This window comes from Notamacropus eugenii, chromosome 2, assembly GCF_028372415.1.
Source record: "Notamacropus eugenii isolate mMacEug1 chromosome 2, mMacEug1.pri_v2, whole genome shotgun sequence".
NCBI lineage: Eukaryota > Metazoa > Chordata > Mammalia > Diprotodontia > Macropodidae > Notamacropus > Notamacropus eugenii.
Genome location: NC_092873.1, coordinates 361,155,629 through 361,178,421, shown reverse-complemented (window position 1 = coordinate 361,178,421; position 22,793 = coordinate 361,155,629). Strand labels below are relative to the sequence as shown.

General features: G+C 37.6%; 1 protein-coding gene across 9 annotated transcripts in view; it reads left to right on the top strand.

The window, feature by feature from the left end:
• The window catches only part of SPAG9 (sperm associated antigen 9), a 155,815-nt gene that overhangs the window by 118,625 nt on the left and 14,397 nt on the right, over window positions 1-22,793 (top strand). For 3 of the 9 annotated variants that reach the window (XM_072646702.1, XM_072646705.1, XM_072646706.1), the window contains 11 exons: window positions 439-657; window positions 1,208-1,403; window positions 2,522-2,647; window positions 3,569-3,649; window positions 4,140-4,207; window positions 5,567-5,715; window positions 9,928-10,099; window positions 12,401-12,514; window positions 13,998-14,036; window positions 14,954-15,130; window positions 15,589-15,783. In XM_072646702.1, coding sequence (XP_072502803.1) covers window positions 439-657; window positions 1,208-1,403; window positions 2,522-2,647; window positions 3,569-3,649; window positions 4,140-4,207; window positions 5,567-5,715; window positions 9,928-10,099; window positions 12,401-12,514; window positions 13,998-14,036; window positions 14,954-15,130; window positions 15,589-15,783 — 1,536 coding nt within the window. Of the gene's footprint in view, window positions 1-438; window positions 658-1,207; window positions 1,404-2,521; window positions 2,648-3,568; window positions 3,650-4,139; window positions 4,208-5,566; window positions 5,716-9,927; window positions 10,100-12,400; window positions 12,515-13,997; window positions 14,037-14,953; window positions 15,131-15,588; window positions 15,784-19,109; window positions 19,883-22,793 lie in introns of those variants that run through there. The other 6 variants (XM_072646703.1, XM_072646709.1, XM_072646708.1 and 3 more) reach the window with 3 other exon arrangements.

Sequence of the window (22,793 nt, the reverse complement as noted above, 5' to 3'; positions counted from 1 at the left end):
GAACAAACTGCATACTTTTCTGGATGCACCAGCCAATTCTGCCAGACTTGAAGGATCAGGGCAAATGCAGCATTGGTAGAAGGAATTCTTCACCTTACACCATTCTAATGGTGTAACAATAAACAACCAACCAACCAAGAGCATCCCCAGAAACAAGGGGAAAGACATATGGCCAGGGTTAGGGGAGCAGTCTGTAGCCATGGAGCAGAAAAACTAACCTGAGAATTCAGGTTTCCAGCTGCTAAAAATCATCTTGGCTTACCTGTTCTAACTTGAAATATAGTATAACTTGCTTTATGGGGTTAGGGTAGGATAGGAAATACTGCCCTTGGAAATTGCATGTTAGAATACTCTGTAACCATGTAAATATAAGTTGTAGAAATGTAAACCATTATTCTTTTTGATTTATGTCACAAAATCAAATGTATTTTTTTTTAGGGGCACGAGAAACAGACTACCCTGTAGGAGAAGAGACAACAGAATCTAGTCAAGTGGACAAAGCCTCTTTGTGTGGAAGTATGACCAGCAACAGTTCAACAGAAACAGATAGTTTGTTGGGAGGCATCACCGTAGTTGGTTGTACTGCAGAAGGTGTTATAGGACCAGCTGCTTCACCCAATACCAATGGTTCTTCCCCAGTGATAGAAAAACCACCAGGTATGACAGTACTTCTCCATTTTCTTGGTATAGACTTAAGATGCACTTATGTCTATTATAAGAGGCATCAACTTAAAAAGCACTATGAAGGGGCAGTTGAAAATGGATCAAAAGAATTGAGTGAGTCAAGTTAGTTTGGTGAACAGACTGTGCACCTGATTCAATTCTTAGAAAGAGTGTCCCTTTAATACCCTTTGAAAAACTCGTATGAGGAAAATAGGAAAGGTATGTAATGACTTAGGGCATAACTGGCCTTGGGATCAGGCCTTTCCTCTGCCACATGTTAGTGTCTGACCACTTTACCTTAGTGCCCCAGAGAGCTCTCTAAAACTTAAGTTACAGATGAGTTGCCCATCTGCATAGGCACAGGGAACTTCCACACACTTTTCTTTGATGATGAAATCATAGGTCCAGACCATAAAAATGAAGAATAAGAAGAAAAATAAGTCTCCATCTGGGAATAGCAAGACTCATGGAAGTATTATACCAGGGGAAGTTAATAAAGGCTAGTTACGTAAAAGAGTTGCTTACTTCCATTTTTATGTTATAGAAACAGAAGCAGAAAACAGTGAGGCAGATGAAACCATTCCAACAGCAGAAGAAGCAACTGAAGCAACAGAAGGAAATGCAGGATCAGGGGAAGATATTGTGGATCTCACCCAGCCTGGAGTCTACACAGAGCATGTCTTTACAGATCCCTTGGGGGTGCAAAATACTGAAGAGGGATCTCCTGTATATCACTCAAGGTATTCAAAAATACACCAGCATGTTATGAAACTTGAACAAAAATTCATGGATATAAATAGCCAAAAACTCTCAAGCAGCAGAAATCCTACTAATTGTTGTTGTTGCAAAAGACTAAAATTTGTCATCCTTGATTTGTTCCCACTGTGTTTCAGTTTATTCCTTCCCCTTGGTCCTTTCTGCAGACTTCACTCTTATTTTCTCCCTTCTCATTCTGAGACTTAATCTGGTCTTCAAATTGTATGTTAGTCTTGATCTTCTTGGTCATTTTTCCTCTACTATGGCTTCTTATGATTGACATTTTCCTTCTCCCATTTTGTCAGCATATCCTTATTGTTTTAGCCATTTTTTTCTTTTGCCATTTGTATAATTGCCCATTTAAATATTTTACCTTTTTGTGGATTACCTTTCTGGGTTCATTTATATTTCATTAGTGAACATTTTGAATGATTTTGCGCATTATTTAAAGGATGGAATTCTTTCTTAGGTAGGTTTTCCAGCAATTGTTTGTTTCTATTTTTCTAAGAGCAGAATATGGCAGTGTCTAAACTGGATCTCTTCTGTAACAAATTACATTTGTTTACCCATTGGAGAGGGTAGGTGATGATAGGGAAAAGTAACTTTTCTCTTTTTTGCCCTGCTTGGTCTGGTTAAGTCTTCCGAATTAACCACTGCCCATTTAGAAGGTTTGGGATCTATGAGCAAAATTTAGACATATTTCACCTGATTCACAAGCTTCTTTTGAAGCATTTTGCAAGCACCTATGTAGGTTCCTCTTTGGGTTTTAAGAAATGTCTTTATTTTAAAGACTGCTGGATCAGGCATTAAGAACTCTATCATAAATCTTCCAGTTGGCTCCCTGCATTAGAATTATATTTGCAATTTGGGGTATGGATACTGTCTATCTTCACTATTTCTTACCTACATATTAGTGTAACCCTTGACTTTTTAATGTTATTTCTGTCTTAATTGATATAGTAATGCACCTGGTTTTAGGTTCCTGGGCTTTATTTTTAGTGGTTTTTCATTCACAGACTAAGAGTGGAAATGTTCATTCTTAAGAAAATTTCATTTATTAACTGCAGATCTTATAATTTTTGTTTTTTTTTTCCCTTCCCAGAAATGAGTCAGATGTATATAAAGATCAAATAACAGTATTGCCAAGTGAACAAGACCTGGTGCGAGAAGAAGCTCAGAAAATGAGCAGCCTTTTACCTACCATGTGGCTTGGAGCTCAAAATGGATGGTAAGAGCAAAGAAGAAGAAACTTAATATTAGATTATTTGGGGCTCTTATTTTGTGTTCGTCTCCTTTTGAAATGGGGGCAATAACTTAGGTAGCAATATGACAGTTGTACCTGGTTTGCTTTATGTTAATGGAAAGAAATTTCACATATGTGCAAATGCTGAGGTTGTGAAGCAGCTGGCTCTGTAACTGTATTTGCTCTGATTCTAAATGGTAAACCACATGGCCTTTTGTCACAGAATGTTCCATTATTACATAACAACATTCTTGGAAAAGGAGGCAAGTTGAACATTAAATTTGGATGATTCAAAATTGAGAGACCTTAAATACAAGAGAAGAGATGCAGAAGGAACTTACATAGCCTGGAATGTGAGCAGGAAATGCCAGAAATAAAAGAAATATAGTTAGGCAGGTCCAATCCAAACAGAGAGTTTTTAGAATGATTATGAAGGAAGGCTAAAACTGAATTGTCCAGCCTCTGTGGGTGGGCATTTTATAGTTGGGAAGATTTCTTTACTTTGCAGTAGAGTGAGGGATCTTTATTTATGATATTTTGCTCTTGCCCAAGCAAGGCTAGGCATGGAAGAGGTGCCCTACTTAACATTCTAAGGCTAGCATCTGTCACGGACAAAGATTCTATAACGGGGACTAAAAAAAGGCCGATGGCAGCCAGTACATGGCATCAGCATGGCTTCTGCCATCCATGTTGTCATGGGGCTTCTGTTGGCAGCTTAGGCAGGGCATTTCCCACATCATTGTTTCCTTATCACTTTTCATGGCAGCACAAGAGCAGCTGTCCCTTATTCCTAAATTTTCTGTTGTTTGCCTTTTCCCTGAGTTAAGTGAGTTGTCCGTGGCTAGATGTGGATGATTCTTTGGAACTCTATATATGTCTAATCCCTCTTGCCTTTTGTGCTTGCAGTTTATATGTCCATTCATCAGTGGCCCAGTGGAGGAAATGTCTCCATTCCATTAAACTAAAAGATTCAATCCTCAGTATTGTGTAAGTTTTATTTTATGAAAACTTCTTTTTAAAATTTCTATCTTTGTACACAATAGAATATAATAATCACCATAATATTTTTAAAAAATCAATGTGTGACTCAAATAATTTTCAGCTGAGTGGTGCCAGATTGGGAACAAGCCATTTTCATTATGTGTTCAAGGCCACAGAAGTAAAAGGGAATTCTTAGTTTTTAAAAGGAAGACAACACAGAGTGTTTTAAATAAAAGACAACTGAGATTCATGCTAAATATTATAATTTCTTTATTATGGTAAGGGAACAAGTGCCTCTTAAAGGTTGCAGACTACTTCTATAGGATTTGCTTTCAACCTAGTTTTTGGCATTGTCTTCTTACTTATATTCTAACTATCAAAGAGCAAAAATCATACCTCTTTACTTGATTATCCTACCTTGAGTAAGGATTTCAGTAATATTTGGTGCCCTTTGTCCACAGGAATTAAGTATATTTTTTCCCCTTTATTTTTGCAGACACGTGAAAGGAATTGTATTGGTTGCACTGGCTGATGGAACACTAGCAATTTTTCATAGAGGAGTTGGTAGGAATTTTTACTCTCCTATATTATTTTCATAAATTCTTACAAGATGCTAAAAATCTAAGTATTTAAATATCTGATATCTAAGTATTTAAAATGTCACCAGATCTATTGCATTGTACATTGTTTTCATGCAAAATACCCTTTTCATATTTTAAGTGAATTAATGGGGGTAAAATGTAGTGAAATAGTAATAATCATGTGGGATCATAAATAAAATGCTCAAATTTTTGTTAGCATTATATCAGAGCAAAATATTTGACATTGTCTCGTTTTGTAGCCAAATATACAGTACTTTTAACAACTTCCATTTATAAAGTGATTGGGTTTGGGATTGTGATGAGACAAGGAACAGAAGAGGTGATATATCTAACAGAGGCAGCTCTGTTAGACATCACGGAAAGACTGACTCAGAAGTCCTAGTTCCTGACTGTTGACAGTTGGCAAGGCCTTAAGGTCTCTGCACCTAGAGAGCCACATAATGCAGTAGAAAAAGCATGAGACTTGAAATCAGTAGACCTAGCACCAAAAGACATCTCTAGCACTAACTGGGGGGCCATGGATATATTATCTGACCTTCAGTTTATTCCTCTGTAAAGTGAGAATAATATTTGTACTAGGTCTCACAGGGCTGTCATGAGGAAAGCACCTTGTAAACTTTAAAGGGCTTCAGAAATGTGAATGTTTGTTGAGAAGAGGCCATGTCCAGCTTGACCTATCTGTGAATCCAAGCTTTTATTCAGTTAAACATTTTGTGGAGATGTTTTTGTTCCCTTTGTCCAGAGTTTAAAAAAAAAAAGTTGTAAAAAAAAGTTTATTAAGAGAACTTGTTTGACTAAGAAGTAAGTCCACTTTAAAAACAAACTAGATTTTGGTCCATGGGATAAGTTTTTATTATTTCATGTCATGTTTCAAATAATAAATTATTCATATTCCTTTTGAGTAAATACAGTTACTTATGCCATCTAAGTCTAAAAGTTGAAAGGTTGTGGTGTTGGTGGATGGAAAACCAGCCCTGAACTCACTGTAGACAGGACACATGGCATTTCTTACTTCACAGATCACTTTGTAGTAATCTGAATAAGTGAGGATCAGTTAAATGGAATTTCTCTTACGAATAAATAGTGCCAGCAAAAGGAACGATATGCTGAAATTATTCATAAGTACTTTGTAATGTTTCATTAACAATTAGAATTATAAACCCAAGTGGAATTTGTCTATTTATAAATAGAGTGTGATTTGCACAAGAGATACACATAAGATAACAGCACATTTGCCACAAATCTACCATTTTATATTGTTCCCCTGTAACAATTTAATTATTCAATTAAACATTGTTTTACTCTGTTTCTTATTTTAAAGATGGTCAGTGGGATTTGTCAAACTATCACCTTTTGGACCTAGGACGACCTCACCATTCAATCCGATGCATGACTGTGGTACATGATAAAGTCTGGTGTGGCTATAGGAATAAAATCTATGTGGTTCAACCAAAGGCCATGAAAATAGAGGCAAGTTAAAACTCATTGTTTGCTGATGCATTGTCCTTTATTTTTATCCCCTAAAGATTGTGAGAACAGATCATTTTTCTCTGACTTCAGAATGCTTCAAAGGTATCCTTTCTTTGTCCTGTCATGCTGGTTTCTTTATGCATCTTTGCCAGTTTGTTTTTTTTTTTCTCAAGGAGGATAGTATGGTAGTAAATTGGAATTAGAAGTAAAAGAGATTGGTTTACATGTGTACATTTAACTCTCCGTATGTAGAAGTGTAGAGTGGTATTTTGTGTGTGTATCTACATATTGGCAGGTGGTGTGGTGAACCTGAAATCAGAACTGATTTTGGTTCCTGCAGATTACTAGCTGTATGACCGTGGATAAGTCACTCTCTTACCCTCAGGAGGATGATGATAATAGCACTTCCCTTACAGGGTTTTTGTGAGGATCACATGATGTATGTAAAGAGCTTTACAAACTTCAGAGCAACTTGTAAAACATACATATACATGAGAAAATTGTAACTGAACAACCCTGCTGTTTAATTGTACCAGGAAAAATTGTCTCCAGGTTCTCCATCTAGTGCGTATGATTACAGATTCACAGGGCTGTCTCAGATCTGAAACAAGTTGGAAAACACTGGGGGTGTTCTTGGATTCCCAGAGCCATTAAAGTGTTACTGATGTTGGTATTCCCATGGAAATCACAGCCTATCCATGCCTTCTCATTGCATAAGAGTCTTGTCCATATCCTCTCATCAGTCTTCCAGAGAAGTTTTTCTGGTTTTGTGGCAAATCACACTCTCAGGTTCTTGGTCTTACCTGGATTCACATGGGCATGTGGGCAATCCCTCATCAGATGAGCCTGGCCCCCTCCCTGTCCCGACATGCCTGGCACACCTCCTTTCCCTTTTTACCTGACTGATGATATCCTTTGTTCTTGCAAAGTTCTTCATTTTAATGTATAGTAGTTCATTCTAATCCATCTCACAGTTCTTTCTTTCCCTTTGAGTGACCCACAACTTCTTCAAAGACCAGTATTTCCTGATCCACAATCATATGGCATTGCCAGCACAGCGCTGGTGCAAAGATGATGTTTCACAGTGAAGCTTAGGCTTGAAAGCTCTGACAGTTTCCCAAAAGTAGTATCTACCTAATATTATAAATTATCCAATTAGTTGCATATCATAGTCTGAATAATAGAATTTTTTTCTTTTTCTTTTGAGTGTTTCTTGCTTTCACTGGGGCTTGATGCGATTAGCACAGTATTATGCCCAAAAAGGAGCATCTGGATGCCCTGGCCTTCTGCAAGGACTCCCTCTTTCATTTGGACTCTGCAGTGGAATTTTACTGTGGTGATGGCAGATTTCCTTTGACTAGCATGCTTCTCCTTATTGTACACTTCATTTAATGTTGATGATCACAAGCCACCCTTGTGCTCAAGCTTTCTTATATTTTTTTGACATATGCACACAAGGCACTTCTGAGGAGAACCTTTAATCCCACATCAGAGGCACCCTGTGTCTACGTGTGTCATCCTTAACAGCTTTATAGAAATGGAAAAAGAATTCCCTTGGGTTGGTAGTTACATGATATTTTCTCAGTCTTCTTTTTGTGCCGATATGAAGGCCTGGCATTTTCCCTTGGCTTTTGGTGTCTTCCTCTCTTTAAAATGTCCCAAGGACTAGTCACTGTAGATGCGCACACAATGGAGTTGTCTTCAGGCAGGCCTCCTCTCTACACTTGGTCTGTTCTAACTGTTTTGGCCACCAGTTCTTCATGTAGAATATATGGGACTGTGGTGGTAGAGTTCACATGTGGAGGTTATTATGGGATACAAATGTAGAACATGTAGACGTCTTCCTACTTTTTACCTATTTGTCGTGGTCCTTGCCGAGTTATCCTTAGGGATGACTTGGCTTGCTTGGTTCTCTCTTAAAGCCTGGTTAAACTTGTTTCTCCCTCCATTACTTCGTATAATCTTCCATCCTCCTCCTTTGTAAGGTTTTATAAACAAGTTTATATTCTAAGCTTCTGTTGCCATATTCAGATTCACAAAGATCACACTTTTTCTGTCTGAGGCGATTTCTAGGTTCATTTTTGTCATTGTGGCAGTTGATTTACATACATTACCTGCCTTAAATGATGATAGTCTTAGTCCATGTTTATTCTTCTTTTTCCAGCATCAAAGTCTTGTTTAAATGTCAGGTTGAAATTACCCTGATTCCCAATTACTTTTTCCTCATTTTGTTTCCTCTTGGTGATTTTTATCTTTGCTTCATAATAAAGTTTGCAGTCTGATGTTCGTGGACAGATGATTTAGAAATGACTGTGCACCAGTAACCAACCAGTTTCATTTCTGGTATATTCCTTCGTGTTCACTATATTGAGCACCCCCTAGAACTTTTCTTGAAGAAAGTATTTATGATGGGGTTTTTAGTCTCTGTAGATCCCTCTTGAACCATGATTTTCCAGCATATTTTTCTCCTAACCTATGCCCACCTTTGCATAGAAGTGATTTGGAAGATTTTGCCAAGTTTCCTGTTAGTGTTTTTGTAGTTCCTCATCCTCGGCAACAGGTGTTGCGTAAGCTGCAGTTATATTCAAGGTGATTCTTTTTTTGTTTAGGGGTGATGGTGATGGTGATGGTGATGGTGAGTGGGGTGGGGGCAAATGCAGAAGCTTGTGATAACATGAGCATTTTAATGACGAAATGATCAAATGTCCCATGAAATTGTTGCCTTTGAGTGAACAGTAAACCCTATTTTATCTTCATTTACCTGTCCAAGGAGAACCTATGAGCCTATCCTCCTATTTAGATATCGCTTCCTTTTTTTTTTTTCCTGGTTTAATTTGTAGTGATTTAATCACTTATTAATTTTGTAATCATCAAGATTTATATGATTTTTGTTCCTTTGTAATATGTCTGTTCCTCAGGTGATGATTAGATGTACATCTCCCATTTAGAGTATACCAGCAATTGTTATATTTATAACTATTGATATTTTTAGCAACCCCACTGCTTTTTCTGCTCTTCTCCCCCAGACTCATCCTTTCTCTCCCCATCTCTCTCTCTCTCTCTCTCTCTCTCTCTCTCTTTCTATATATATATATATATATATATATATATATATATATATATATATATATATATATATATATATATATATATATATATATATATATATATATATATATACGTGTATATATACACAAATAGACTTACATGTGTGTGTACACACATATATACATATACCTACATACACTCATACACATGTATGTATATGTGTGAATATACTATATACCTACTGTTCATTGAGTTGATTACATTGAACCCATTTTGACCATGGGTTGATCAAAGAATTCATAACCTCGTGGCCAGACAACTAAAGATCAGCAGATCAGCTTATCCTTACTTGAGAGGCAATAGACGGAAAGCAGTCTTAGGTTGGGGCTATACTTGAAGACCGGTAACTAAGTACAGACATTCTACTAACTTAGATTACTGTATAATTCATAAAGCCATAATAGGACTGTGGTGGGAGTTTTTCCTCAAGTTTATGTCTTTGAAGTAGATGACATCATCTGCTCCATGCCACTCCCTCCTCTCCTTCCCCAGACCAAAGTTACACACATGGGCCTGAATTGGGGAGACAGGTAAGAGGCAGAGGTAAAAAGAGCACCAAGTTGAGCATCAGAAGACACAGGTTCTGGTCGTGACTTTTTATTAGCATTAATCTTCATGTCACTAGTTATTTCTCCTTTCCAGCACACAGTGCTAAGAGTGTGACTGCGTGGTCACAAAGGCCCCTCCATCTCTGACATTCTGTTCTTCTCTAATTGTCATACACCAAATGTCTGGGTTCTGTTCTTGTGTACGTTTGATGGAAGGGTGGTTTCCTGGCATGTGTTGTTCCATCTGTTTCTTACCTAGAAAAAATACTGTGTCTCACAGTTAGGGAAATTAAACATTTTCTTTTAAATCTTTAATATGGTTTTCATGTCTTTGATAATGTGCAGTGTTGAGGTAACATGCAACGTCCAGTCATCACCTACACTTGCATGTGCTCTTTCTTGAAGTAGTCATGTCCCAGAACTGTAACCATCTTTTTGTGAATGATAATCTCTGCCCACCTTTTAGAGCACAAGACTAACATAACTGCCCTGAAAAAGTTGTAAAAATGAATTTCTTTATAGCCAAACTAACTTGCAATCGAATCCCCTTTCCTAGAAATCATTTGATGCCCACCCAAGGAAAGAGAGCCAAGTGAGACAGCTGGCATGGGTTGGTGATGGGGTGTGGGTCTCAATTCGTTTGGATTCAACCCTCCGTCTCTATCATGCACATACATATCAGCATCTACAGGATGTGGACATTGAACCTTATGTAAGCAAAATGTTAGGTAAGTCTCCTTTATGTTGTAACAATGCCCCATAATAGCTATGCAGGGTGAGTTTTTAGTTTAAGACTGTTTAAAATCCTGTGTGGAGAATCAAGGCATATAAATTTGTATAAGCTGTTCTTATAGGTGAGAGATAACTTTTATATAAATATATTGGCTTTAGTTTTGTTTTTATTTAAGTGCCTTTTTACAATTGGTTTTCTTATCAACTTCCAGGACCTAAAGAAAATTGCAAGTATTATCTAGAAATGCAAAAACATGAATTCCCTGCCTCTGTTTAAAATGAAATAAGCTAATCTGCAACAGGTCCCAAAATGCTATCTTTTCTCTAGCTAGTTCAAACCTCAGATAGCTTCAGATAAAGAAGGAAAGTCCAGAAGTGTTGCCAGGCAAAGGTAATTTTTGTTTATGAAAAGACTCATCAGGCAATAGTTGACACTTGTGTAACAATTTCAGGTTGTTGCAAAGTGCTGTACGTTATATATGTTATCTTATATCTTTACAACAGGCCTGTCAGGTAAGTGCTATTATTCTTCCTATTTTACAGATAAGGAAACTGAGACTAAGGTTAAGTGACTTGTCCTGGTTGATTCACCTGTTCAGTATCTGAGGCAGGATTTGAACTCAGGTCTTCCAGACTCCAAATATAGCACTCTTGTCCACTGTGCCTACAATCCTGGTTTGGGCCTTCTGCTTAACTGTGCCTTCCTTTCCAGTTGATGGTGGAGTGCTGGTCAGTTTTTGAATTTGCTTTTCTGTTAACCTTGCAATGTTAGGCATGTGGACTGTTTTGAGGTAAACTCAAATATGGTTAGTTACAAAACAGGGAGTCAGGTGCCACGTTCAACCAATTCAAATGCCTTGATTTGTATGTAGCATTCATGTATACCTCACTATTCAACTGCAACTACTATTTCTGAGGTCACCAGTGAGCTCTTTTTTCTAAAAACCATATCCTTTTCTCAGCCCTTGCCTTCCTTCACCGCTCAGCAGCATTTCACACTGACAGCAGCCTCCCCTTTTGGGATATTCCCTTCTTTGGGTTTTCATGTCACCCATCATGCTTCTTTTTCATCTTGTCAGAGGATTCTCCTTGGTCTCTTTAGTAGGATCCTCTTCCATGTGCTGTTCAATCCTGCACTTTCTGCTTTTTCTAGGCTCTGTTTCTTGGTGATCTCACCATTTCCTGTGGATTCAGTTAGAATCTTTATGCACATGACTCCCCAATCCACATGTCCAGCTTTCATCTCATCTCCTGCTGTGCATCTCCACCTGGGTGTCTCATAAGCAGCTCAGACTCAACATATTAAAAAAAAACAAAACAAACAAGCCCTCATTTATTTTTCCTCCTAAAGCTGTCCCACTCCAACCCCATAACTTTCCTAGGAGATAGTATAGTACCGAGACAGGATGCTGGGTGGATAGTCAGGTGATCTGAGTTAGATTCCTATTCCTGCTACTCTGCTACCAGGTGACCATGAACAAAGCATTTAACTTCTCAAAATTTCTCTCTTCCTCATCTTTCAAATGAGGACAGTTGGATTTGAGGGCCTCTGCGTTCCCTTGTTCATTGTCTGTGATCCATCCTTTGAGTCAGCTATGCTCACAAGCTTAGACATATCCTTGACTCTCCCCTCTCCCCTGCCTACCTTTCCTATCTACTTACCCTCTTTTATTTCTTCACACTGAGATCTAGCTCTACTGGATGACTTGGGACTTGGTGTTCCTCTAACACAGTCCTTCATCTCTTGCCTCGGGCCCATGGCATTGGCTGCTTCCCATGCCTGGAGTGCTCTCCCCTCAAGAACTCCCCCCAATTCTTAGGCTTCCTTCAAGACTCATCTCAGAGCCTTTCTTCTGCAGAAAGTTCCCCCAGTCACTAAAGCCCTGTATGTGTGTTGAAAGGGAGGGGAAATGACGACAAAAGAGAAAACACGTAACTGATACATAAAGAACACACACACAAACTCACACACACCCTCTCAGCATCTCAGCCTTATGGATCTTTTTCCTCTTCCCCATGGTTTTTGCAAAGGCTGTCCTGCAGTCCTGGAATACCTCTCTCTTTATCTCTGATAGAAGTAGTGTTCTGTCGTCTCATCGCTATGTTTCTTTTTCATATATGCTTTATGTACATATCTCTGAACATGCATCTACCAACAGAGTAAGCCCTTTGAGGTCAAGAACTGTCTCACTTTTGTATTTGTACTTCCAGCATCTCCCACAGGTCTTGATACATAGGTGCTTAATACATGTTTCTTGCTGTATTGATAATTTTACAAAATGTTTTTATTTGTATAGGTACTGGAAAGTTGGGCTTCTCTTTTGTGAGAATCACAGCTCTTATGGTATCTTGTAATCGTTTGTGGGTGGGGACAGGAAACGGCGTCATTATCTCCATCCCACTAACAGAAAGTAAGTATGTTTTGGATAATAGTCAGGAATGTATATAGGATTGTTTTAGGAAGTAGTTATATCATCTTAAAGTGTTTACTTTCCAAATTTCAGGTAAAGAAAGACCTTTTGTTGTCCTAGAACATCTATAGTAACTCCAGAAATAAACTGCTGGCAAAAATCTAGCCATTTTCTACATATAGCTATGAAACTTATGATCTCCTGGGTAAATAGTTTTCATGTACCAGGATTAATATTGTGAAAAGAATCTATTTTACTATTAGAAGTCCACCATCCTCCCATGCTCCTCTTGGGCCTCCTTTCAGATTTAGGACCCTTGTTTTTAAAGGGCTTTTTTCTTAGGCTATTCCCTTTTCTCATTCAGCTTTATAACTTGAATGTACATCTAAAAATATTCCCTAATAAAGATTTTGATATTTCCCATATAGATATATCTAGGTTATATATAAACTTTTGAAAACAGTGTAATTAAATTCCTCAAAAATAAATCAATAGGTCCTTTCTTAAGTTTGAAAATGTGTGTTGTGTGCTGTGTTTGGGCACACTGTGATTGGAGTGAACAGCACATGCATTGCGTGTTTCTCATACTGTGTTCCATTGCATCGCTCATCCATTAAATAAGTGTTTTTATGTTGCACGTTCAGTTATGATTCCTGGGGAAGGAGAGAAGAAAGGCAGCCAAGTGCCACATTCCATAAAATAAGTAAAACCCACAAGATGTTTTAGAATATAAATAGATTGTTGTGTCTGTTCTCCTTCCCTTACTACCTTAAAAACGAACACCTTAACTGGGGAACCCTTCAAGATCCTGATGTCTAAACTCTGAATTCCCTGCCCTGTTGGTAGGCATAGATTTATAGTACTGAATTGTCCATTTCTTTGCAAAAGATAAAGTTTTTAAACACAGTGAATGCTCTCTGTCTTTGGTAAACTGAATGTCCTGTCTGCTAAAAACCAGCATGTTGCTCTCTGGCAACTGAACTAATAGGAATCATGTGATCAGGGCAGTCAATTAAAGCCAAACCTTGTAACTTTAAATGTCATATTTTAAATGAAGCATCTTCTCTAGTTTATGCCTTGGTAGCCATTTTTATTTTTGTGTAAGGGATCCCAGATTTTGTGCACCTTAATACTTAATAATAGGGGGCAGTTTCATTTTGACATAGCCTGATTCAGTAATATTTACAAAAAGAGCGAAAGGGGAAAAACTGGTATAACAGAGAACCGCCTGTGTTGAATTCCTAACCTTCAATTCACATTCATTGAAATTAGAGTAGTGTTAAGGATCATGCTGATTTTTTTTCTATATCCAGAACCTCCATTTGTTTTGCTTTCTCGGATTCCTTTTGGGATTTTGTTAATTTAGTAAGGAGCTGTAGAGCTCCAATTCATCAGATACCAAAACATGAAAGTGACTCACTTTCTCCTTCTCCTCTACTGTCATATACCTATCCATTTCCCCTTTCCTCCTTTCTCACTGTAGCTGTAATCCTCCACCAGGGACGTTTACTGGGGCTGAGGGGTAAGTGCAGATCCTGAACCAAATTCTATTTCCGGGCTGCTAATGGCCACTATGAGGCTGTGTTTCACTTAGATTAAATACCCCTTCTTTGTTCCTAATACCATTCACTCTTGGTCACTGCTCTGCAGCAGTTTTCTCTTTGTTTGTTTGTTTGCTACATGGCCACCAAGTCTGCTCAGCAGTTTAGTCTGTTATCATCTTTTGTTGCAGCTGAACTTCCATCCAGGCTTTGTTTTTCTCTCAGTAAAAACATGAAACCATCTCTTAAAGCTGTCATTAATCTACATTGTTTACTCCTGTTATCAGTCATGTTTCTTTCATTCATTGACTAGTCCTTGGAGTGGGGGTGGTTTGTATGTCTAGCTGATTTAAACTTACCCAGCATAAGTTCTAGCCAGCAAGTTATAGTAGCTGGATTGTTTTTTACATTGCTTTCTGGCTAGAGGAGGGAAGTATTCTGCTGCTTGTTGCTGAGGGGGAACTTATTGTAAAAAGCAGAACAATCTAACTCTAAAGACAGATTTTATTTTTAAAAATACACTTGGCCATTGGAAGTCTGCTTTATAGGCTATGAAATTGATCTGTTTTTTTCAAAAGAAAGAACATAATTTAAAACCAGATGTAATACTTGATCTTTTTAGTTTACAAAAAAGGATTTTTTACAAGATTTGCTTAAAATGAAGTTTTGAAACCTGCTAGACCAGCAAATCCCCTAATCCATTTACTGAGGTACTTTAAAATAACTAGCATGCTCTCTTTTCCCAGCTCTATCTTGAATTGGCATTGCTGCCCTTCTGTTTCATTTTATCTCAATGGCTGTAGCTTTTTAGATGATACCATAAGGATTAACCAATAACCTCTCACACCAGCAACATTTTTCAAGGGAAAATATTTGGTATTTGGTTTTCTATTTTTAGCAAATAAAACCTCAGTAGGACCCGGAAACCGTCCCGGAAGTGTAATCCGTGTGTATGGTGATGAAAATAGTGATAAAGTAACTCCAGGAACATTTATACCGTATTGCTCAATGGCACATGCCCAACTCTGCTTCCATGGGCACCGGGATGCTGTCAAGTTCTTTGTTGCAGTACCAGGTGAGATGGATTCTGCTTGAGACATAGTTCATATAATTCTCTTCACGTGGCTTTCAGATTTCGCTATGCCATTTCCAAACTGTCATTTTTCATAGTTGGTCAACTTAAAAAAAATTCCCGCTCGTAAACAAACTTCTACGCGTATTTGCATGTAAACATGTTTACTTGTGAAAAGATATGGGGTCTGTTACTTCATGGAGAACTCCATTTTTTCCAGTAATTAGAGGAACATAATTGGACTGAAGAAGTAACTAGAAGAAAGCCTAATGTAAAACCCAGTTTATTACATATTAGGTACTCAACTGCTTGTTGAATTGAATTGAATATCTAGGGTGGTATTCTCACACTAAACCATATTGATGGCATTTTTGCATGCTCTGAAAACATCTAGCTTTTCTGTTTGATGGCAAAAATCAACTGGCGTATGTAACATTTAGTTTTGTTCTCACCTGAAATAGGTCAAGTGGTCAGCCCACCAAGTGCTGCTGCTGGTAGTGGTGCGGGTGGCAGTGGTGGTGGCAGTGGCAGCGGTGGCGGCAGCATAGAACTAGCAGGTGACAAGCCAGGGCCACCTGCACAGGAATCCAGCCAGAATACCTTGAAGTCCATGCTTGTGATTAGCGGAGGAGAGGGATATATAGATTTCAGAATGGGTGAGTATGCAGATCTCTGTTGGTATTTCATGTGCAAATATGATTTAGGCCATCTTCTTAATTATGCCAGGAAACCATTCTATTTAGGAGATCTCTATAGAATAAGATCACAGGTTGAAAACTAAAGAGCTGAAAGAAACCTTTGAGGTTAGCTAGTCTAACTTCGTTTTACAGATGAAGTCCAGAGACATTGCCCTAGGTATTGGGTGTAAAGGGTAGAACTTTAAATCTTTAACTTAGTAACAAAATTTAAATTTTTCCTTAAAGCAAAAAGTGTCTTTTTGAAGTAGAATGATTTTAATATAAATAAATGAGTATCTTGAACCAGTCAAAATATTTATGGACCAGAAATTTCCTAAAATTAAGCCACAGGAGGGATTGAATGAAGCTTAAACTGTATAGCTGGAAGGCACTATATTTTTAGGGAATGAATTGATCCAGAATTACAGGTTTAGCACTTTGGGAGGCATACACCAATACAAATATGTCACATGTAATCACAGATTTGAATATGAAACTGCCAGGGGTTTGAGTTGATATTTCCAGGTGTCCATTGTGAAGTTTGGTAACGTCCTGGTTTTGCTTATATCAGTAGAAGCCTGTTCCAGTTGTTGACTACGTGCATTGCTGAATTGAAAGAAATTGACTTAGTTTGGATTACCATCGCCTTAGTACCTACCATTTTGCAAGAAAGATCTCAGAACCTTACCATGGTAGGACATATGGTAGCTGGTCAGAAGCAGAGAGCCAATCAAGGAAGAAATTAATAAAATACCTTTCAAAGTATACTTTAAAATAATTAAGAATATATGCTTAAATACTTTAAAATCATTTTTTAAAGTGTAATTTTCAAGTTTCACTCCATAAGTTAAATATTCTTTCCCATGTTGAACCCAAAAAAAGTGATAGAAAGTAGATTAAGTAGATGTTGGCAGTATCTCATGAAGATAGGTTGGAAAACAGGTCAATAGTTCAAAACTGGGACTGTTCTTAGTAAGTACTACTTGATTTTTTCATGGTTGTAGTTAGTGCTTTGTTTTTGAGCCTAGAGCTTTTCTTGTCATGCTTTACTAATGGGAAATTGATCCTAAATGGCTTCTTTGTTTCCGAAACTTAATTCAAGATGATTGGAAAGAAGACTTTTTCTTCCAATTTACTTTCCTATAGTGATTATTTGTATGTTTTTCCATGTTCCTGGTTTCCTGGTTACTTTACTTTGCAGCAGTTCATACAAGTTTTCATGATTTTCTTTATTCCTCATAATAATTATTACTTAACCAGCACAATAATATTCTGTTACATTCTTGGACTATATAGCCTGTTTATTCTCTAGTTGGTGGACTTCTATTTTGCTTTCAGTTCTTTGGTATTACAAAAAATGTTGTTAGAAATATTTTGGTGTCCATGTGGCCTTTTGAAAAACCAAAACAAAACAAAAAAACATTGACCTCCTTGGGCCAGATTGCATGTTTTCAAATTGATTTCTAAAATGATTTTACCAGTTCATCACTTCATAAGATAATTCACGAATGTGCTTCTCTTTCCATAACCATTCCAGCACGAATTTCCATCTTTTATCATCTTTGCCAATTTGGATCCACTGTATTATAACAAAAGTAAAGTGTAGAGAGCCAAACTTTGCTTCTTAACATCAGTTAATTAATTATTAATATAAATGCCTTCCCATGTTTCCATAAATATTTAAAGAAATTTTATTTTATTCTCTTAGGCCTTTAAAATATGTAACTTCTGTACTCTAATAGACTAAGAAAAGGCCATCGTGGGAGTGCACGAAGAGAAGTGTTGGTGTTTAAAAAAGGGAACGGTCCAAGTACTATTTAGATACTCCCCTTTTCCTTCCTATTCTTCAGCTCTTCCAAGAATCTCAATGCTTTCTTCTGGCCAGCTGTCATCTCCATGAACTATATTACCTTCTAGCAGCATCTTTTTGTCTCCAGCATCCATTGATGCAGACCTTTTTGGGGATCCTGCCTGGAATAGTAATATGCCAGTTATCATTAGATTATTTCGAAGTGGCAGTGCTCTGTAATACCAAAATTAGTTGCATCAATCAATAATAAATCTGCTAAGCATACAGTGAAGTGAGTGGGTGGAGAAGAGTGGAAAAACTCCGCAAATGATCTTTAACAACATGGTACCTCATTATTTAAAAGCACTTAAACACTTGAAAAAGAAAAGACAGTGTCTGGCACACAGTAACAAATGCTTTTTGACCTGCTGGCTTTGCTTTCAGCAGAAAAATCTTAATTGCGTTTTCACCTAGCTTCTCCATGCCTTCATTCCCACCGTGCACTAGCAATCATAGGAGGAAAATCTAAAGTGACTAACGAGTGTCTGGCTCATAACAGGTTTGGTTTCATAGGTATTGGAGAAAGGTACTTAAATTTCCTTTTTCCAATCGGGAAATCTGGCCCATTAGAGAACCATGTTGTCACTGCTGTTGAAACCCTCCCCTCCCCCCAACACACACAGTTTTGTTTAGTGATTTGTCTGTTTTATAGCTATAACTTCCTCGTCGTATCAGTTGTCGTGTCACAGTTTGAGTCTGAGATAAGTCAAACTCTGTCCATTTGGGATAGATACATAACCAGTTTGCTTAAAGTTGTTTTTGCTTTATATTCCTGTAGATGTCAGTGTCTTTTTAATTTTTTTTTTAGATTCATCTTGCTTGACTTTGCTTATTTGGTTTTTAAAAAATAATTTAATTTTGGTTTTTAACATTCACTTCCACAAGATTTTAAGTTTTGAATTTTCTCCTCCTCCCTCTCCTCCCCCCTCCCCAAGATGGTGTGCAATCTGATATAGGCCCTAATTATACATTCATATTAAACGTATTTTCATGCTAGGCATGATGTAAAGAAGAGTTAGAACTAATGGAAGGAACTACAAGAAAGAAGAAACAAAACACCAAAAGAATAGGAGAGCCTAGTGTGCTGCTGTCTGCGTTCAGATTCCTTCGTTCTTTCTCAGGATGATCTTACATTGCTGAGAAGGGCTAAGTCTGTCAGTCAGTCATCTCACAATGTGGCTGTTACTGTGTACATAAGTCATTGTTTTAAGATTCATTTCCAACATGCTCTAGTCAGCCACTTTTCACAAATCTTGTATTACAGTTTCAGCAGTGGCTTGTATTAATAATATTTTCCCCTGATGTTCTCTTGTGTGCACTAAGGTGGGAGAGAAACTTGTGCCTCAGCTTTTTGGGTTGAGCAGGAATGACAGGTCTGCTGAACCGGTGGCCCTTCTGCCTGCTGGTGTTTGGCGTGTTCAGCTCACTTGAATCTGCCTTGTCCTCTTTCCATCAGGTGATGAAGGTGGAGACTCAGAACTCCTGGGAGATGCCCTCTCACTTGAACCCTCTGTGGCCAAAGCTGAAAGAAGTCACTTGATAGTGTGGCAAGTGATGCATGGCAGTGAATGAATGCAGCAGAAACAGCTGGGGAGGAGAGAAGTCTCTTCTGCATGGTTCCCCCCATCCCCACCCCCCTTTATTTAATGCTCTTTTTGCGGAATCAGTTTCACTACATAATGTCTGAGCATTTTTCCTGTTAACTTTATATTACAGAATCTGTCCTACCATAACAATACAGGAACTAGCTGTTTTACTACACCAGTGTTATAGGCAACTTCAGCGTATTATGAACAAATCAGAGAATGTTTACTTTCTTAAAACTGGTGAACTATAGTAAGCAATCCACATGTGGTTTACTGCACCACAGTCTAACATAATTCCTTTCTTTTGATGGAATCACTTTTTAGCTGTCACTAATAATGGAGTTGATGGAAAACACTTGATAAATTAAACTGTCTGTACCATTAAGTAAAATAGCAAAGTTTCCCCCAGTGTATTATAAAACTGACAAAAACTAATAACAGGTGGAATCATCTGGATTTATCTAAATGTCCTTGGAGGGCAAAAAGCAAAGTGTAAATTACTTTAACTTTCATTTTCAAATCTGACAAATCTTGTTTATATAGTATATAAAACTTTGTCGTTTCCATCAGATTTTAGGGGGGGTGGGGTTTGTATTAAAGAAATTAAGACTATGTTATTTAAATAAAAGTTTCATGTTTCTGATTTCTTAGAGCTCTAAAATTTATGAGGGCTGTTGCTCTGAATATCTTAAATTGTTTGGAGAACAGTCCCACTTTCATACTGATATGTCGCAAAGGTGTGTTACTATATAAGGCTCAAAAAGAGATTCTTCAGCACTGAGGAGATTTTAAAAAGGAAAATTGTGTTTTGTATTCCTTCTATAGGGGATGGTGGGGCTTTTTTTTTTTGATTGGCTTTTTAGTTGTTTTTTCATCCCATGTAAAAATTCACCTCCTTTCCCATTTGTTTCTGAAGAGGTCTTACCTGTTAATAAGATTAAAGCTGTAATATTAGTGGAGTAGAGCCTAACCAACTGGGAGATCTGATTAGAGAAAGTATTTTCTATTGTACGTGTAAAACTATAGAACAGCTAGCACTTGGCACTCTAGATGTAAATAACACAAGTTTTTGCACCATATGGAGATGAAAAAAGGCCATGGTTAACAAGGAAAGATTGCATGAGGGAAACCAAGCCAATATGTATTCTTAATTTAAGATGGATGCTACATCTTTTCATTTGCCGTGGTCATCCCTCTTTCTTCTGTTTTAACCAGATTAAATATTCTGGTTCTAACACCAGTTTTTCTCACTTGATTGGTTTTTAAAACCATAATGCTGCAATAATGATTCTCACCTTAACTTTTTTAAAGTGTATAATCTATAGTTACTTTTCCTTCTCTGTTATTTTAAGCAGAGATAAATTAAGTGATAATTTTTAAAAATGTAAACTTATAGTGTAGATGTTCCAAATTCTAGCAACTGCTTCAAAAAAGGGAAAAGCAGAAGAATGTATGAAACTACCTAAGCATTCTGAACAGACGGGGTTTTTTTTCCCTGGCCTATCATGCAAAGAAGTTTCTGAAAACTATAAGAGAGCGCTATGTCTGCCAATGACTTGTTGCACCAAAATGCTAAGTTGTTGTTTTATGGTAATGGTAAGTTGTTTTTTTTTAATAGCCTGCAGGGTCCTGAGAAACCATCTTGTTATAGGTATGTAAGCAGCATAGAGTCTGTAGAGTAAAACTACACACAGTTGGTTAGGAAGGACTATTTTAGTAAAAGTTGCATTTCCAGAAGTAGTCAGTGTCTGAATTTTCTGGTCACTTTTTTTTTCCCAGATCACCAAAACTAAGGCCATTCTTTCACAAGTTGTTTGTATCTTAAACTAAAACTACTTGTGAATTATTGTGGCACTTAGTACAAAACGTTATTCAATGTTATGACCTTGAAGTTGTGCAGATGTATGAAATGCTGTATTGAAATCTTGGGTCCCAGGAAGCAAGTATCCTAGAGTTTCACCCCGTCCACTGATGATCCAGCAGTCATAGGTTTGCATGACAAAATCAAATTCAGGAAATCAGGGTTCAAAGAGAAATGTTGAAAAAAAACCACTAATGAGGAAAAGGCAAGTGTGGTTTGTGATTACTCCTCTTCTGTGTTGTCGGCTTTAACGTAAGAAATGCAAGTTTCTTAAAAGTGCTATCCAAAGCATTTAGCACTGCTGAATTATCTGAAGTATTGGTGGTGGCAAGCTTGGAGGTGAGGATTCCAAGATTTTCTAATTGGAGTTTTAAATTTCAGTCACATACTTTACTACTTTGACCCCAATGATGGTTTATTCTCTGTAATGTTCCCCTTGTCTTGACAGCCTTTTGGAAGGAGCTGCCAGGACAAAATACTAGCATGTAGCAAAAAGGGTAAAAACAGCACCTGTAAAACCGCCACATGGGGGTGGTGAAACAGGAGATTTCTCTTGTATGGTCTTTTGTTTGTTTTAATGACAGCAACACCATCTACAAAAATGAGGGCTGATGGAGAATTCTCCTTTTGTCACACTGGGTGCTGTACTTTTGGCTCTCGATGGCCTTGTGAGGCTTGAGGCCTGGTGTGGCAAAGGGAGCATCTGCTCTGGAAGCTTCGTGATCTCAAGAGGATGATGAGTTGATGTTGATGAGTATCAGTCTCGTGGATTAAATTTCATAGAAAGAGAGATGAATATCTTGATAGCTGTAGCTTGGTGGTGGTGTGAAGACATTTGGAGCACAGAATGTGCAGCACATAACTGGTCAGAATGAGTCTGTTTGCATGGTAAAGGTGAAAATGAATTCTCAAAGCTGCTCTATTCTTTTTTTTTTTGTAAAGGTCTTCCTGCATTTGAACAGATAAGAGCTGGCAGAAAGTAGACACTTTAACGTAGGCTGCCTTAGCAACAAAACAAAAAATTCTGATTTATTTTACTAACTGTTCTGAAGAGCCTCATCTTTCAAATCCTGTGTAACTGAATATTTATTTCCCTGTGAGTATTATGAAAATTACCAAAGGATTCAACCTTATTTAGGATTCTTCTTGATGTCCCCCATCGAGATAGGGATGGGTTGAGTTCCTGGTCTAAAACTTGGGAAGAATAGGAGAAGACTAAGTGTAGTTCAGGAGAAACCGGAACGTGTTTCCACAGAGATCTGTCTGCCTCCTGCCCCCGTCCCCACTGGTGCTGCCTCTCAGAGCATTTTCTATACACTAAATGTCTTTTCTTTCTCAACGAAACTGTTTCCTTTGTTAAATCAGTTGCATATTTCTCAATCTCGTAAAACATATTTTAAACATTTTATGGTCTTTTTTTTTTAATAAGTTTTGTCCTAGACATCTTATGCTGAGTTCTACTTGCCTCTGTAACCTGACATGTACTACTACCATACAGCAATTCCCTGGCTGTCTCGTTTGAGGTTGAGGCTTTGTTTCTAATGAGCAAACGGCTCATCTAGTAATGCAGTTATTTCAGTATTTATTTCTATTATTGAATCCTTGCGGTTCAGAATGTAACTTTGTACATGAAATATATATATAAATATGTATATGAAACGTGCGTGAGATTAAGTGTCTTCTTTTGCATTAC